This window comes from Eulemur rufifrons, chromosome 17, assembly GCF_041146395.1.
Source record: "Eulemur rufifrons isolate Redbay chromosome 17, OSU_ERuf_1, whole genome shotgun sequence".
Classification (NCBI taxonomy): domain Eukaryota; kingdom Metazoa; phylum Chordata; class Mammalia; order Primates; family Lemuridae; genus Eulemur; species Eulemur rufifrons.
The window spans coordinates 43,207,977-43,226,589 of NC_090999.1; the positions used below are offsets into that span (position 1 = coordinate 43,207,977).

At 33.1% G+C, this 18,613-nt stretch overlaps 1 protein-coding gene across 2 annotated transcripts in view; it reads left to right on the top strand.

Moving 5' to 3' along the window:
* The window catches only part of SREK1 (splicing regulatory glutamic acid and lysine rich protein 1), a 36,088-nt gene that overhangs the window by 6,168 nt on the left and 11,307 nt on the right, over positions 1–18,613 (top strand). For both annotated transcript variants that reach the window (XM_069492137.1, XM_069492138.1), the window contains exons 2-8: positions 2,412–2,545; positions 8,225–8,340; positions 10,636–10,800; positions 10,941–11,119; positions 12,324–12,454; positions 13,401–13,515; positions 18,355–18,474. In XM_069492137.1, the coding sequence (XP_069348238.1) occupies positions 2,412–2,545; positions 8,225–8,340; positions 10,636–10,800; positions 10,941–11,119; positions 12,324–12,454; positions 13,401–13,515; positions 18,355–18,474 (960 nt within the window). The remainder of the gene's footprint in view (positions 1–2,411; positions 2,546–8,224; positions 8,341–10,635; positions 10,801–10,940; positions 11,120–12,323; positions 12,455–13,400; positions 13,516–18,354; positions 18,475–18,613) is intronic.

Sequence of the window (18,613 nt, forward strand, 5' to 3'; positions counted from 1 at the left end):
GAGGACATCACAGCCAAATGGAACAGCTTATAGAAGACCCAGATGTTCATCATGTGTTCTCAGAACCACAAGTATTTGTATGCCTGGATTTTTGGGTGCATTTAGATGATGAAGCAAGAACAGAAGGTTGCCTTTGAGGAAATTTAAGCTATGGAATGACATGATGAAATTTAGGATTTAGAAAGATCATGCTGGGAGCTTTTGTGGAAGACCATTAATAAGGGGTTGAGGTTGGGTGCAGTGTGGGTGGTTAGGAGCCATGGTAGTAATCCAGACGAGAAATGATGAGGGCCTGACTTAAGGCACTGATAGTGAGAATGATTAAATTAATTGAATTAATCCATTAATGCTTAATGTGATAAATATTTGGGAGGTACTCTTAGCAGGATTTATGGACCTATTGGATAAGGGTACAAAAAGGTCTAGAATGGTTTATCAGTAGGATAGGCAGAGTTTTGGAAACAACCCCAAATCTCAATAGTTTGACAAAACAGATTATTTCTTACACTAAGTTGGTAGAAGTGTGAACTCTGCTTATTGTGATCACTCACTCTAGGGTGAAGCTGATGAATCTTTTGAATATTGATGATCACTGTGGCAGAGGAAAAGAGCCTAACAATTGCTCTTCAAGCATCTTCAGAATAGTGACACGTTAGTTCTGCTCATACTTAATTGGTCATAGAGAAATTATGTGTCCACACCTAACTTAAAGGAGCAGAAAAATAGAATTTTATCATGAACCTAGAAAGAGCTTTGGAAATACTTGGTAAACTGCACTAATGACTATGACGCTAGTGACTCCCAGATTTAAGGCTTGAGTAATTCGATGACATCTTTCACTGAGATATGAAATAAAGGAAAAAGGGCAGGGTTGGTAAGGAAGGAGGATGGTGAATGTATTCTGTACTTAATGCTTTAAAGGTGACCCTGTTAATCATCAAGGTGTAGTACTCCAGCAGGCACTTGGATCTGGGGGACTAGAGCTCATGAGAGGCCTAATAAATTGGAGATTCGATGATGTAGGGTGGTGAGTTAAGTCTGGATGGGATCTATTTACCTCAGTGATAACACATAAAATGCTTTGACTTATTGGATGGCCTTAGGCAGAAGTGAGTTGAGTTGGGTGTGAAAAAGGTAGAGGTCTTTTTATCAACTTTAATTAATTAATCTTACTAATTATGTTAATGATGTAAATAGTTTCAAGTTCTAAATACAAATACATTTTATCATCACAGTGTTTGGTTAATAGCATAAATATATATAAATGTAACCATTATTAATGTGGTTATTCTACATTGTTTTTAAGGACGGATTTGTTGCTATATGTGAAGGATTGCAAAGAAAGACTTTTGAATTTTAAAAATGACCATTTGTGGAATTCCTAATTAAATAATATATCAAAATGATATTTAAATTCTTGATTAGTTGAATAATTATGGTTGCATGAGATTTGGAATTAAGTGATTAGATTTTAAATCTTTGCCGTTTGCTTGTTCTGGGATTGTGGTCAACTTCCTTGACCTGTTTTGTAAACCAGAGTAAATTAATATTATTGCACAAGTCATATAAGATATTTTTCGAGTGATCTCTGTTTCAAATGATTGTATGTTTATGTTATAGATTAGATATATATTTAGTTTGGGCCTTTTTTTTTGCTGAAGATAATCACAGACTTTAATGAAAAATAATTATGGATAGGTTGACAAAATGATTGTCTATGAAGATAGTATATTTTGGAGTCTAACAAGATGGATTCATATTAGGAAAAGTTCCTTTCATTTGTAATGTGTCTGGTTCCTTTTTACCATAGGCCTAAGTTGAACTGAATCAAGTAAGGGTAGAGTCTATGCTGGTTTGCATATAAGTATGTAAAATTTTGTTTGTAAAATCTTTTTGTCTGGAAAATTACATTGTCCAGCTTAAAGCAGTCTGGTATAGGCAAAAGACCTTAATTTTAATTCCGTATTTGATTGTTTCTAGGACTGTTGTGAAGGTTTTAGTAATTTAAATGCTGGGGAATCATATTTAGGAAGGGTTAGAGCAGTTATAAAATTTGAAGTTTTGAGGACTGGAGCTTTTATAAAGATTTTGCCTACTTATGATACACTGGTTGAACATCTTTGGGTTAAATTGGCTGTTATGCATTTCACTCAGATTAAGGACAGATTAATTTTGAGTTTCAAGTTTTACAAATAAGGCTGTAGGCCTGCCTACATTGCCTTCTCTCTTGGCAGACAGATCACCATCAAATGACTAAGTTTTTCTATTTTATGTCTTAATGATCCTTAGCAACAAAAATTTCTTAATTGATTATGTGAGATTATGGAAAAATTAAGAAAAAAATTTTAAATGAAAATGACAAAACCAAGCTAATGTTTATTAGTCTAATTATTTTTCTTTTTATCTTGCAGCAACGCACCTCTTGCTTTTTCCTCCAAAGTATGTTATGTTAAGTTTCGTGACCCATCAAGTGTTGGCGTGGCCCAGCATCTAACTAACACGGTTTTTATTGACAGAGCTCTGATAGTTGTACCTTGTGCAGAAGGTTGGTATCTCTCATGTTTTTTCCCCATTGTTTTAATCTCTGTCCTGTCTGTTACTGCCTTTGGCTTTCCTAGAAATTGGCAAGTAGACAGTATTCGTGTGTGTGTGGGGGGGCGGGGGGGAAGCAAAAATGAAATTTGGAGAAGGAAAAAATTTTTACCTAATAGTAAATTATATTAAAATGGTTAATTTTTGGCTTATGTATGTTTGAGATTTTACAACTTAACATTTAAAAAGTTCATAAATTATTTGGCTTCTCTGGTTTGCTTTAGCTTTCTGTAGTCAATTTGCAGAATATGAAGAAATCTTTCTAAAATTAAAAAAATAGTTGATATGGGAAATTAAAGCATTAGGAAGTAAGCCTTTACTCCATGTGTTCAGCATTAGTACTATTACAAATTAAAACAGTGTACACATTTTGCCAAACTGAGGTTAAGTGATATTTATAAGAAAAATATTCATAATTTATACTTTCAAGAATCCTTTTAAGGTAATTTACCTTAATTGTTACTGTGACACCATTATTTTAAACTCTTTGTAATTGTTTACTATGAAACTGGAACTTACTTTTTTCTTTTATTGGCTTTTTTGTCGGGGGAGAGAAAAAAAAAAAAAAAAAAGAAAAAAGCAGTTTTCTAGAGTCTCCATCAAGGAGGAGACAGTTGTTGAAGATAAGAATAAAGACCTTACAGTTACTTGTTAAATTTTATGACTCAGACTGCTTTAAGAACTAATTATTACTAATATTCTTTAGTAACTTCTATTTACAGAGCCACTCATATAATAAGCTGTGCTGAATTTTGACAGGTCTGGTGTGTAATTAGCTTTTATTCAGAGTACTGACTATGGCATGTGTACATGGATTTTAGAATTGGGTTATTGTAAATTTAAATGTCCTTAAAATAGATTTTCTCTGATGGATGATGGTAACTATTTTACAGTGTACAAGTTTACCTACAACAGTTTAATGGGATTTGATATGTAATTTTTAAACCCTCTTTTAGTGGCCAGGTCAGCATTAAAATATCTTAGTGGGCAATAAGCAGTTTTCTGCACTTACAGAGTTTATGCTTATTTCAGAATTCCTATTCTGGGATGTCAAAAACATTACAATCAATTACAGTGAGTTCCAGGTTAGTATTTTTGAAGTCCCAGAATAGGACATTCGGGATTTTTTCAGATAAATTTGAAAGTATGTTTCCCATGCTTCAGGTTAAAGTGGTTAGAGAAAATAAAAATGGATTAAAGTTAATTATTTGCTAAATATATTCCTGTCTGCTGATCTATAAGGATACAGTGAGCCCAAAATTAGAGAGTGAGATGGAAAAGGAGCCAGTTAATTGTTTAATTCTACATACTTTGTACTGAAATTTCATACCGAGAAACTGCATGGGAAAAAAGAAATCAGGTAGAAGGTTTATTAAACTGGAAATTTAATTATCTCAGGAAATTATACCACCAACAGCACAAGATGTGTTATGTTAGGTCATACTGAATTGGAAGGAAGGATTTTAACACGGTTGCTTGGTTGGGACCTTGCTATATTCCCATAGAATCTTTCATAGATCTGAGAAGCCCTGACCGTGATTTGTTGTAAATATTCAAGGCTATGGACATCTAAAGGTCCCTTTCATTGTTTGTTTTACTAGATAGGGATGAATACATGCACATTCAGATACAGCTTTTTGATATTTTTAATATTACCATTTTGATACAAAGTTTTACTATTTTTGAACATGAAAATTTAAGCATACCTTTATTGCAATTTAGTTTTAAGTAAGTCAGTATTTTAGAACACTAACCTATAAAATAACCGGAATTAGCAAAACAATCAGATACATATTTTTCATTGGTTACAGCAACAGAGTTGTATTTAATACATACAACTCATAAATGTATGGAATTTATGGAACTTGAAGAATTTGTTAAGTCTGATTATGCACTGTAAGCAAAGAATGTGTTATTTTACTAAAAATAGCAGAGTGATTTTGAAATAACCAAAGAAAAGTGTTCCAGTGGAGTAGAGTAAGTTCTGTAAGAGGAGATGTATGTACTATGGTGCTGTAAGCAGTCTTGTGTTCACTTCATTGACTGCATACTTTTCCTTGATGTTATACAAACAGCATCATGACATAAATAAGAAGAACCTTAGGAAAAAATTTTAAGTTTTTTCAGTTTCTTTCAATTTGCTGTTTTTTAGTGCAGACATAAATGTGTGAAGATCATAAGCTGTAAAAGTAATGTTTGATGTGTAATAGGTTCATGCATATTAAGCATTAACTATTAATGAAACATACCATTTCAAAATAAAGTATACATTCATTATACTTGTCCAAATATGACCTCTTTTTGTTGTTGCGTGCACTTCAGATTTCTTTTTATAAATGTTAACACTTGAAAAAAGATAAGGTCAAACATAACAAGGTGTCAGCCTAATCATCAGTCATAACTTTATGTCCACATTTTCGGTAGATGGATTTTGACTATTAATTTGGTTTTGTATGTTTTCTCTATGTGATATTTGTGCATTATTAGATGACTAGACTGGCCAAGGCAGACCTGTTACACTTGCCTGAGTTAGGCATTGTTTGCCATGCCACTAAACCTGCCGTCAAGTGAAACCTTCATTGGGGAAATGAGATCGAAGTCTGAACCGCAGAAGATGGACGCCCTGTCTCTGTTTTTTATTGTTTTACTTTAATTTCATTTCTTTTTCTTTATTTTGTCCCTTTTTTTTGTTTTTGTTTTTGTTTTTGTTTTGTTAAATCTCTTTCACTTTAACTTGTGAGCTGGTTTTCCAGTTTTTTGTAAATGGTATTCCATTAAGGGTTCATAACGTGTTACAAATTATTTTGGAAGATGATTAGCAGAGCTCAACGTCAAGATAAATTAAATTTTCATGAAGTAAATTAGGGTACAGTGTCGTGAAGCTCATTGTGAGTCTTGATTGGTGTTTATGAATGATCAGGTACATTTTGTTCTTGAAACATTACAACCCTGATAATCTTAGGTAATCTTAGGAACACTACAACATTTTTGTAGTTTTTTTCAAGTTTACATCTCTCATAAAAATTAAAGTTTTTAATTTTCATCCTTCCCCCAGGAATTTTAGGCATACAAAATCATCAAGGAAAATAAGGAAATTTGTTACTGCAATCTGGGAGTTGAGAAGAGCCTTTCACTTTTCTGACTATTATTAATTATAGAACTTATTTCCTTGACTTATGAAGACTTTGTTGCCTATGTGGGGAATGGATATCTGAGAAACTGTTGATTATTTATTTGCATGTGTGTTTTTGTTTGCTTCAATTTTTTGTTAAAAATTCTTCAAAGATTACCAGCTTCTAAGTGGATTTTGAGATTAGGACTAACACTTTAATACCATGAGAGATGATGTTTTCCTCTCAGTTGTCTTTGAGGAGTGCAGTTTGGGGAAAATGCCAAATACTTATTGTTTTATACTTTTATATTCTCTGATAGTATTTGCAGGGTAAATTTGATAGATCTTGGAAATTAAGCAGTGGAACTTGTACTTAAAGTACCTTTAATGATAATTGGAATAAGACAAACATTATTGTGCTTACTGTTAGAGTTATAGATTTATAGTAATTGATTACTATTGTGAAAGTCAGTGAAAGTATGACAACTTACTGATACTTTATTTAAGGCAGAAGTGAAAGACTTCATAATACTAAGTAATTAACTTTTGGCCTGTGTTGAATACCCTTTTTGTTTGTGTAGTCTTTCTGCGCTGCCTTCAATGGATAGATTTGCTTATTGACAGGTAATATTAAATTTGGAACATCACTAGATTGGAACTCTTCTTTATTTTTTTTAGGTGCATACTTTAGGGTAGTGAAGCATAGGGTTTCCACCTCAGGACCTCAGTTGATTTATCAAGAATGTTCAGGTTTTATAAATATTAAAAAAAAAACCTATTTACAACAGATAAAACAGGTGTAATATCAACATAAATAGTATAGTGTATATGTGGGTATACATAAATACATGTGTTCATACTAATAACTAATACATATAAAATAGATTATTGTTATTTGATGTTTTCCTTAAGACCTACTTTTTGTTTATTTTTATGCATGTTAAGAAATCTGAAGAATTACATAGAAAAGATAAAGTAACTTTGTTTTTGAAATTAGTAAATTAAAGTAGTATAAACTTAGATGCTGCAAAATTAGAAAATAGTAGGCATTTGCTAAAGCTATTAAAAGGTAATTTTTAGTCTGTTCCTAAAATAAGACATAGCATTATTTAAAGCAAGTTTTAAATGTCATCTTGAATTCCATCTATATTTAGAGATATATTCAGATATTGTTGAGAGAGTTATCTCTGCACATATGGTTGTTTTAAATATAATTTTTACCACTGAAGCCCGGCATGGTGCTTTTGAAAATTTACTGCATATGCTGTATTTGAGTTTAGTGTGATTTAGTACACTGTGTGTTTTAAAACACTTTGGAAGAATTCATAATTGGAATGCATAGCCAATTACCACATGACTAGTTCTTCTAAATGTATCCACATGTCAATTATTTAAGGATTTTTATTTTTTTTGGCTAAGAGGGTAAGGAAATGTGTGAAAGTTGCAGTCCTTATCAAAATTAATTGATTAGAATTCAGCAATTTAATATGGCAGATTGGACTTATTTCAGAGTAAGTTTTTTATTTTTTAGGTTATAGGGATTTTTTTCTTTTTAGTGCCTAAGATAATTTTGTTGTCCCTGTTTTTATTGCTATTAGGCAGTTGAAATATTTATAAGCAAGACATTTAGACATTAACTTCCTTTCTTCAGATAAGTGTGCATAAATTAGTTGTAAGTTAATATTTTAAGTTTCCTGGACTAAGGAACTTTTTTTGTTAGTTACTCTAAAAATTTTTTAGCAATTTCCCAAGGCATATATTTTGGAACTGAGTTCTTAGGCATCTCTGATATTGGTGAGATGCCTTATTAACTGAATGGATGTAGGCTTCCTTTTAAATTGAAGCTGATTACATGAAGTATGTTTTTGTTTTCTTCTGTTTGAAATTGAATGGAATCTATTGGAGGGTTATCAAAATTGTTTGCATCATAAGAAGGTAGTTCAGTAACAGGATAGGGGCACTCATTAAGGAACAAATTTCAATTCGCACATATTTGTTTTTTCTTTTTCTTTTTTTTTTTTTTGACTAATTTGGTTATTTGCCATTTCTGGGGATTAAACTTTAAAAAATGTTCTTCTTTTCTGTATCTGATGTTCTGTGTGCTATTAGTGATGCAGCCAACACGAACGGTTGTCATGTGTAACACAACTTTCGATCACCGCGAAAACACCGTCCTGGGAAAGCGTCCATGCTTGATATCGTTTGGTTCATGAACATTAAGTTTCCAGTACAGGTGACCCATAGCTCAAAGTGTTAAATAATTGTCTACATTATTCAGTTTTTAAAATAATATTCCATTAATGAGATTGTTAATCTTTGAAGTTTTGCTCACTTTTATTTTTCCTAGTAGAGCAGGATAAAAGGAAAGACTTAAGTTTTTATTTATTTCTTTATACGGATCTGATAGATAGATTCATTTATTATTATTGTTTTTTAAGTGCAAGGGTAAATTATAAAATCATAGTGTAAAGTTCGTGTGGTGTTTCTGCTTTCTGTAATGTTTGGAACTTGCCTCTGCAGGTAAAATCCCAGAGGAATCCAAAGCCCTCTCTTTATTGGCTCCTGCTCCAACCATGACAAGTCTGATGCCTGGTGCAGGATTGCTGCCCATACCAACCCCAAATCCCTTGACTACAGTAAGTACTATAAGCTTTTTTATGAAGGGTGAAGTTCAACTTTATAATCAGTTGTATAAAGAGCTTAGAAAATTATTTCCATTAAGTGGAGAGAATTCAAAATTGTTACTTAAATTCTTCTCCTACGTTATCACTGACTTGAACTTTTGGAATTACTCTTCAAGTAATTGGGGATTCACTTAATTTAGAATTCAAATAGATTATTCATTAGAAAATCAGTTATTGAAGCAGTATTTTGGATAGTATAGTGAATTGGAGGATGTAGGTAACTGTATTTCCCAGTTCATGAGGACTAAATCCATTTTTTAAATGAAGTGATCCACAACCTTGGTAATGGGAAAAAATATCTGAGAAGCATTTGTCTGATATTGAAAAAATGCAATAAGGTGAGAACATGGCCAAAATATTTTCCCATTAATTATGGAGAGTGAAATAGTAATTTAATGCCTCCTTTGTGATTTCCAAGTGGGATATTAAAAAGGGATATTACTATTACTGGGCTCTTGGTTTTTGTATAAAAAATTCTGGTCATATTTATTTTAAAAGAAGGGCCATTTTCTTGAGAAACCTAAAACAAAATACAAAGCTCAGATTAATTGGAAGTTGAATATAGATTGGTGGTGCTGGATAGGGAGTAAACTTAATAGATAAGCTTTGTGCTTGTAGTTAATTTAATCCAGATTGTAAAAGTAGTTTCTGAAACTTCAAAGTGCAGAATTTTAGGTTTTTATGTAGGGCTTTTTAGACCAGGGAAAGGAGTTGAAATTTATTCTTAAGGTAATTAGAAGCCATTGTTGAGTTTTAAGCAGTAGTGTGGTGTAATTTGGCGATTTGAAAAGATCAGACTGGCTGTTACAATAGCAATAGTGACTGACATTAATTTCATAAGCTTGTGTTTTCACCTTTAGGAAGTGTGCTGTTACTTAACAGTTGTTACATTTTAGTAGTTTTGCAACATATTCACATGTATAGTCATTAGTAGTCAAAATTTTCTTGAATAGCATAAGCAAAAATGAAAAAAGTGGTTGTATTTTCTTTTTTCACCCATGGAATGGTCTTTTTGTTATTTCTGAAAATTTTTTCTGTTTTCAAATTCTTATATCTCTTCTGGTTTAAGTTAACATTAAACTTAATATTTTCCTTTATACTTGAACTAAAAACTGCATTTAGTAGTAATGTTATGGAAAGATCATTCAAAGGTTTTTGTCCTTTTCCTACCATAATGTAAGTAAGGAGCTTAATATTTTAGATTTATTTTCTTAGGTAAACTTTGTTTCATTCTGTGATGGTGGTACCTTGCTTTTACCACTGAATAGCTTTAGGCAAATCATTTAATCTCTTTAAGTCTTTTTTCTTTATCTGTGAAATTGGCATAATAATATATGTTTCAAGGTTGATATGAGGATTAAGTTTTAATAACTCAGCAAAATTAGATGCTATGATAATTGTTAACTATTTGGAACTCACACAGTCTGTGTTTTTGAGTGACCATGGTACAGTTGATCCTCATTTGTGAATTCTGTGTTTATGAGTTCACTTACCAGGTAAAATTTTTTAGGACCTCCCCACATCAATCCTTGAAAGTGCTTTTGTGGTCATTTGTGGACATGGAGTGATGAAAAATTTGAGTCAGTTGATGTGCACTTTCCCAGATGAGGTCAAACTCTGTCTTCTTGTTTTGCTACTCATGCTGTAAACAAGTTTGGTGCCACATTTTTTAAATTTTTGTGCTTTTTGTTGATGATCTGCCCCCACGTGTAATGCTAAAATTCTCTGTAGTACAGGAAGTCTGTGATGTGCCTTGTGGAGAAAATACAAATGTGTTAGCTGAGCTTCATTCAGGCATGACTTATAGTGCTGCTGGTTGTGAGTTCAGTGTTAACAAATCAACAATGTATAACAACTAAGGCGTCTTTAAACAGAAGCACACATAAAATAAGGTTATGTATTTATCCGCTGATGAAAATGTTGTGACCAGAGGCTGGCAGGAACTTCACCCTTTTTTTCCCCTGGGAACAATGGTTCAGCATCTCGAATAATGAGAATCGACTGTTTTCAGCGTCAAGTTGAAAAATAGCTAAAATATCTGACAGTTAAGAAATATATTTCTAATTACATTTAAAACTAATGTGACCTCACTCTCTTAATAATTCAGAAATAAACGTGGCTTAAAGTTAGGGGTCCCCAGTCTTCTTCCGTTCTTGTTGAGTTGATCCATTCTTTTCAAGATCAGAGAATGGTAATTTTGGATACTAACAGAAAATATATGCTCTGTGTGTTTTTTTCTTTTAATAGCTTGGTGTTTCACTTAGCAGTTTGGGAGCTATACCAGCAGCAGCACTAGACCCCAACATTGCAACACTTGGAGAGATACCACAGCCACCACTTATGGGAAATGTAGATCCCTCCAAGATTGATGAAATTAGGAGAACAGTCTATGTTGGAAATTTGAATTCCCAGGTAACTAATTTAAGAAGACGTTTAGCAACAGAAACTCTTACTCTTTTTCCTCTTCATAAAAATCGTATCAGTTGATAAAGTAGTATTGACCTGCTTTTTGAAAGAATATATTTTATTAAAGTGTCACTTTGTTTCCTCAGACAACGACAGCTGATCAACTACTTGAATTTTTTAAACAAGTTGGGGAAGTGAAGTTTGTGCGGATGGCAGGTGATGAGACTCAGCCAACTCGGTTTGCTTTTGTGGAATTTGCAGACCAAAATTCTGTCCCAAGGGCCCTTGCTTTTAATGGAGTTATGTTTGGAGACAGGCCACTGAAGTAAGAAATCCTAAGCAAAGAAATTTTAATGATTTTGAAAAATGTGAAATTTTTTTTATGTAATTAAGGCTTTTTTTCTTTTTGATATTAATAGTAGTTGGCAATTTGTGGAAAGAAAGACTGTGAAGTACAAATGAAATACATGAGATACTTATCATTTTAGCCTTTAAATGCCTGTATCTAAAGACATTTACTTCATCATTTTCTATTTTATAAGGTCTAATTTAATGTTAACATTATTTATATACCCTACACAATGGTTGTAGATCTTTTTCCATAAGCTTTAACAAGTCAGGTTGGTTTTGCATTATGACTCTAGACTAATGGGCAACTTAACGTGTAAGTTGAACCTACAATAATTCTAGTTATAAGAAGTTTGGTAAATTCAAAATCTCAGGAAGAAAATAAAATATTAAGTACCCAGAAATGTTGTAAACCAAACATTTTGACTTTTCAGGTTTGCTCATATCTTTGCAAAAAATTGATGTAGCCTTTCAGAAACAGAAATTCTATTTTATGCAGATTATTGAGGCAAACATAGTTTTGTCTGAATTTCATAGATGATTGCCTTAGTTACATAATTTGATCAGAATTTTGCTGTTAAAGGGTAAATAACTTCTTAGTGGATATTTGTCTTCTCTGTGTGGAAGGGGTAAAGCAAGACACATCAGATTCATTTATGTGCATCAGAGAAGCCACTGTTAGCTAGTAGAGGAAGAGTTTTGTCAGATGCTACCAACATTCTAGTCTGTGTCTGACTTAGCAGTGGTTCAGGGTCACTTAAAGTGATGCACATGATAAACAGCTTTCCCTTCATCCTCCCAGTGTGTACAGGTTATCAATAAAATCTTACCTAAAAATAGAAATGATTCATTTTAGTATTGGTATCATTTTAATATAATTCTAAGCTATATCAAAAAGCACTTGGTCTGGTCTATTTGAGTTTTTAAAAAAGTCAGCTAGGGTTTAGTTTTTCTCTTTTCCTTTCTCTTGGCTTTGTTAATAAGATGATGGGAGGTAGAAATGAGAGATTAATCTTGGTTTTAAGGTTGTTTTTGGTTATTCTGTATATAGCTATATCATTCTTAATGTGTTTCTGAGATGTCCTCAGATTTATAAATATGTGTATCATATAAACATTTGATTGTTTCATGTTTTATAAAATATGGTGTGTGTTTGTGATATGCTAATATTTTTAATTTAGAATAAATCACTCCAACAATGCAATAGTAAAACCCCCTGAGATGACACCTCAGGCTGCAGCTAAGGAGTTAGAAGAAGTAATGAAGCGAGTACGAGAGGCTCAGTCATTTATCTCAGCAGCTATTGAACCAGGTAAGGCCATGTAGCGTTGTTACATAGGTCATAGTTTAAAGATTACAGACTCTTAGAACTGAAAGGAATTTTAGAAGTTATCTTGTTCAGTCCCTTCGTTTTACAAACAAGAAGACTGAAACTCAAGAAATAGTAAGTGACTTACTCATGTCAAAGAACAACTTAGCACAAATCCTGTCTTTTCCCGTGATACTGAATCAAGGCACATTAGTCTGAGTTAATCAGCTTTAAATATTTATATTTTAAGAGTCTCATGCTCTACCGACCGAGCTAGCCGGGCGCCTTTAAATATTTATATTTTAGTAGCACAATCTGCTCAAAACTGATTTGCTAAAAGCAAAATATAAATGTTATTGAGAGGCTAAAAAGAAGAGTAAATGTATTTAAGATGTTATGATTCTGTAGGTTTACTTTTCTTCAAAGTTTTAGCTTTAAAAATAGAAAAGAGAGTCCATGATTTAGGAAAAAACCCCACAGGTACTGTTTTAGCACGGTAGAGAAACACCTATTCAAATTTTTGTGTTGCTCACTAAAATAATTTAAAAATCCAATCTAAAAATGTCTAGGTGGTTTACATTTGAGCAGATTTTCTAAATTAACACTCATAATTTAAGCTTCAATTCTAGCAGAGTAAATGGAAAAAGGACTTAAAATCACTGTCATAGGAATTACAGACATGTTATAATCGTACGTTATGGCAGCAACAAAATATTACGAACAGCTGTTTATAATCATCTGGTTTATATGTACTGCTGCAGGGTGGCTGCACTCAACGAGTTTATGCAATGACTTTCTTGGATGTTTCTGAAGGATAATTGCAGAGGAGGAGGATGTACAGAGAGTAGGCCCCTTGCACTATATGTGGTACATTCCACTTGTGCCTAATTATTAACTGGGATCTTTAATTGTTCTGAGCTTACACTGCAAAGTGGTTTTTTCCTCCCAGAGTCTGGAAAGAACAATGAAAGAAAAGGCGGTCGATCTCGTTCCCACTCTCGCTCAAAATCCAGGTCTAGCTCAAAATCCCATTCTAGACGGAAAAGATCACAATCAAAACACAGGTGAGAATTTCTACCATCTTATTTAAATATTTTTTTTAGCTTTGAATTTAAAATAGTTAAGATTTTATGCGTTTTTTGTCAAAATACTAGAATTTAGAAATTTCAGTAGTGTTCACCTGGAAGTATGTGGTTACCATTAAATATTGCTCTAATTATAATACTATAGTTTAAAGAATCAAATTTTGTCTAATATTTAATTTTTAATATTTCAACTAATTTTCAATTTTAGAAGTTGGTTTTCTGTCTAAATATACTTTATTTCTGCGTTTTCTTGAGAGTGAACTAGTCCTTATATATATAGAAGTTGCAGAAACTCTTTTTATTCATCATATCGAGAAAAGGGAACATATTTAGTGTCCATACTGAAAATATTATTCATGTTGCAGGTTTTTTGTTTTCTTTTCCCACTCCAGGTCTGGGGAGCACCACCCCAGATCTTGGTTTCAAGCAATTCCCTATCTCCAGTACCATGTGTCCAGTGGAACACTTTGAGTCCTTGGTACTTCTGGTGATAGGCGCCTCCTCTGCCCACTTTTGGACTTGAAACACAGGAATAACTTGCAGTTTGAGCTCCAACTGGTGTACTTTTCCTAAGCTCAGTTTCTCTGTTCATCTTATTTTTGATCATATCTTTGTCATTTTGATTTTCTTTATTTTTTCTTTGTGTTTGGTGCAAAGAGGACCTCAAAATGTAAACGTGCAACACTATCTTGACTGGCAGTACCTTAAAAATCATGTCTAAGTTAAAAATTTTGTCTTTAAGGTATGGAGGGCAACTACTGTTGAAATGTGAAAGTGTCTATAGTGGATCCTAATTGTGTATTATGTGTGTTCATACTTATGTCTTGAGAAAGGAGGGAGGGAGGAGTGTGTGCGCATGTTGTGTGCATTAGAGAAGGGGAAACGTTTCAGGGGAGGCAAAAAGGAACCCAGTGTGCTGTACATTGAGCCTTACCATCAAGCTCAGTTTAGTCTGTTTGTCTGTGATCGAGAAAATTCAAAGAATGTAATAGGAAAGTAGGATGTTCTTTCTTTAATTCTAGTGAACTGTACTTCTCGCTGTACTGGTGTATACATCTCTATCATTCTAAGTTTGCAAAATCTCCTTTGGAATATGGTTTTACTGTCTCTATCCAGGTTCTTATAGTAAGGCACATTAAGAACCAAGTGAAGGAAATTGTTTCATGTACAAGGAGTAAGACAGTGCAGCAGAAGCCAGAATTGGAGAAGAGAAGTAGAACAGAAGCAGCAGTGGTACTAGACTATGGATATTTCCATATGTTGACAGGATGTGGTGAGGATAAAGGAGATCAAGGAAATATAAATTGGGCTGAAGAGTAATAACTTCCTTTCTGAGGGAAAAAAGGGCAATGATCTGAATCTAATTTTTGTGTTGATTTTTAAGAGAGCTAAGTTCCAAGGAAAAAACCAAAACTTGATTGGTAGCGTCATTGTTTCTTTGATAATCTGTGTGAAGCTTTATGTGCATATTGAAATTATGGCAAATAAGTTAGCTGTCTACTTTAAGGTTTTTGTTTTTATTTTAAGTATATTTGGCTATGTTCCCCTTCTAAGGGTTAGTAGGGAGGGGTTATTCAGTCTAAATTAAAATCTGTTGATTACTGTTCTCATTCATGGGAGTATGTTCTTGTAGATGTGTCTATATAGCATTAGAAATTGTTAGCTCTTGGCACATATACATACATATATATTTTTGTTAGCATATTCTGTTTTTATACATGCATATGGAAACCTTGACTAAGCTCTCATAAACAAATACTAATGTAAAAGAGGATGAGTTCTCTTTAAAGGAGAAAAAAAAAAAATCCCTTACCTAAAAACATTTGGCTTAAGGGTCTTGACCTAGAAGGACTCCAACCCTCAGGAGCCTGGGAGGGAATGACAGGCCTTTCTTGACTTTTCCTCCCATAATAGTGGGAGTTGATGTCCTCCGGTCTTGCTCTGACCTAATAGACTTAGCAGGAGTGTGGGTTGTAGGAGCCCTTTCTCTTAAAGGCCCAGCCTCTTCTACTTTTTCACCATCTTCATATGCTTCCAGAGCTGTGCTTCCTACCTTCTAACGACCGGTACAACCTTTCTCTTTTCCTTCCCATTCTTACTATAAGAAGGAAGAAAGGGTTTCTTGTTACTGTGACTTTGGCTAGGACTGAGGAATTGTGTTTCCATTTTGTCCAAATTTGGATACATGTTTTATTAATAGAAACAGTGTTAGAAAAGGTGTATAGCACTATAATTGTTGTATTTTTAAGTTAAGTAACTTTACAGATCAGCATAGAAAAACTATTAGACATTTTGTAGTGATTTAATGGAAAAACAACTGATTTACAAATGAACTTTGATGCAACATAATGGTAAGTTCCATTTATTTATAGTTTAATTTAAAATACAATTTTGCATTATTCAGAGCAATGAATATAATTTGTCATTGTTAAAAAATGGGAACTGCTGATAACACAAATCTTTATCTTTGGTTGGATTAGATCTGCTCTTGACTACTTTTAGCATTCTTAATCAGAAAACTACTGGAATGGGTGAGATAGAGACATGAAAATACTTAATGTCAAAATTAAAATGTAATAGTTACCCTTGAGCAGTGATTTTTGAAATCTCAGGACCTACAGGGCAAGATGAGAAGCCAAGTGATGAAGTTTCTTTGCTTAATTAAGATGGGAAAGTACTGCTTTGAGGAAAAATTATTTGTATTTTTAGCAAGGATAATTAGAACAGAAATCTGTATATTAAGACTTTTTATTAAGGTACATAGAAGCAAAGGCACTTTAAAAGAGTACCCTATGTGGATATCTGTAAATGGACTAATAATGTTCTAAGTTACACAGTTTTGCCTTAAGATTTACTCCTTTACTTTAGTGTCTCTTAAGTTACTAATGATAAAGACTTCAATAAACTATGAATTATCTTGTATTAAAAATGTGACTGGATGACAAGTGTATTATTTTAAAGCCATACAACAAATGAATGTTAGAAAGCACATTTTTAAATTTTTAAAAATTTTGTTTTAACTAATTATTTTTTAGAGACAGGATCTTGCTCTCTTGTCCATGCTGGAATGCAATGGCATGATCATAACTCACAGCAGCCTCAAACTCCTGGGCTCAAATGAACATCCTAAGTACCTTGGGATACAGGCGCACATCCCCACATCTGATTAATTTTTAAATTTTTTTTGTAGAGGAGAGGTCTCGCTGTGTTGCCCAGGCTGGTCTTGTACTCCTGGCCTGAAGCGATTCTCCCACCTCAGCTTCCCAAAGTGCTGGGATTGTAGGTGTGAGCCACTGCTTCCGGCCTGGAAAACAAATTTTGACTAACTGAAAAATGTGTTTAAAAAACAAGGTTTTGTCATTAATTGAGGATTGTAGAGGTTATTCTGGTTCATGGCATACCACAAGCATGGTTATTTAAGTATGTTTTGTAGATATTTGCTCAATTGAGTTTTAGTTATAGAAAGCATACTGTGGAAGTTCATTTGACCTCCTTAGAATAAATAAAGATTACATTTATGTTAATTTTTAATGATGATTATATTGAGAATTAAGAGTTTCAAGCATTAACTCTGTGCTAGAGGCTGCTAGGCAGTTTTGCATACATCCTCAGATTTAATCCTCATGACTGCCCTAGGCAATGTAGGTATGATTCTTACTTCATTTTATGGATGAAGATACTCAGGCTTAGAGAGCTTAAGTGACTAGCCAGAGTTCTCACAGCTAGTGTATGGCAGAGCTGAGTTTCAGAGCCAGATTGTCAGACTCCAAAGCCGGTGAGTCTAAATCACTTTGCTATTTAAGTTGTGTGCATCTATTTTGTTACATTTTAATAAATAGTGCTTAGGATACCTCCTTATGGAGGAAAAAGAATCAATTATTAAAACAGTTATTTCAGTGGGGGGTGGGGGGCTAGCCAAAATTGAAATAACAGTTGTTTTTCTTGCAAGAATTCCAATAATAGTTTCGTTTAATACAGGTTGAGCCTCCAAAATCTGAAAATCTGAAATGCTCCAAAATCCAGAACTTTTTGAGTGTCATGATGCTCAAAGGAAATGCTCATTGGAACATTTTGGATTTTTAGAGTTTTGCATTTGAGATGCTCAACTGGTAAATGTATATATTGCAAATATTCGAGAATTTGAAAGAATCTGAAATTTCAAACACTTCTGGTCCAAAGCATTTCAGATAAGTGATACTCAGCCTGTAGCTATGATTACAGTTAAAGCTATAAAACCAAAGCATTGCAGATCTAACATTTGATTATATCTAGTTTTAACTTATGAGTAATGATTTTTATCTTCCTGTCACACTAGCCACCATCATTAGTAGTGTGCTTCCCTATATATTCTTCTTAATATGTTTATGACAAACAGCACACAGCCATTTGAACCACATAACCACTACTCCCTGTTAAGATGCATTATAACCAGATTACATGCAAATCAAGAGCTAAAGACAATTTATGGTATGAAAACGTGGACCATGGGAAAAGTTTTCTATACTAATTTGAGGCATATGATTAGCAAAAGAAAGCCACACCTGAAAATATCAACTTAAGTCTGACATAGGAAATAACTGTTAAATTCTTTGTTTCTATCTCTGTGGTTTAGACAACAAAAATATCTGGTAAAGTTTCTAATAAACTTATTTCAGATAATCCTAACAAAAGCATTATATAAGAGAAAATTTTAAAATACTGATAAATACTGTTAGGACAGATTATTAAATTCTCTTCTTTGAAAGGCATCTTAAATTTTTTAAAAATTGAAATTCTAAGAATAAGTTTTGGTATTCTAACAATTTTGTTTTTGTTTAGGAGTAGATCCCATAATAGATCACGATCAAGACAGAAAGACAGACGTAGATCTAAGAGCCCACATAAAAAACGTTCTAAATCAAGAGAGAGACGGAAGTCAAGGAGTCGGTCACGTTCACGGTGTGTTTTAGAGAAATTAAGCATAATTTTTTTCGTTGGCTTCACTTGTTAAAAATCTGTTGTGGGTTAGGCTTTTAATGAGAGAAATGATTTTTTTTGCTGATTGTTTCAGTAATCTAGGATTAATATTGATTGCCAT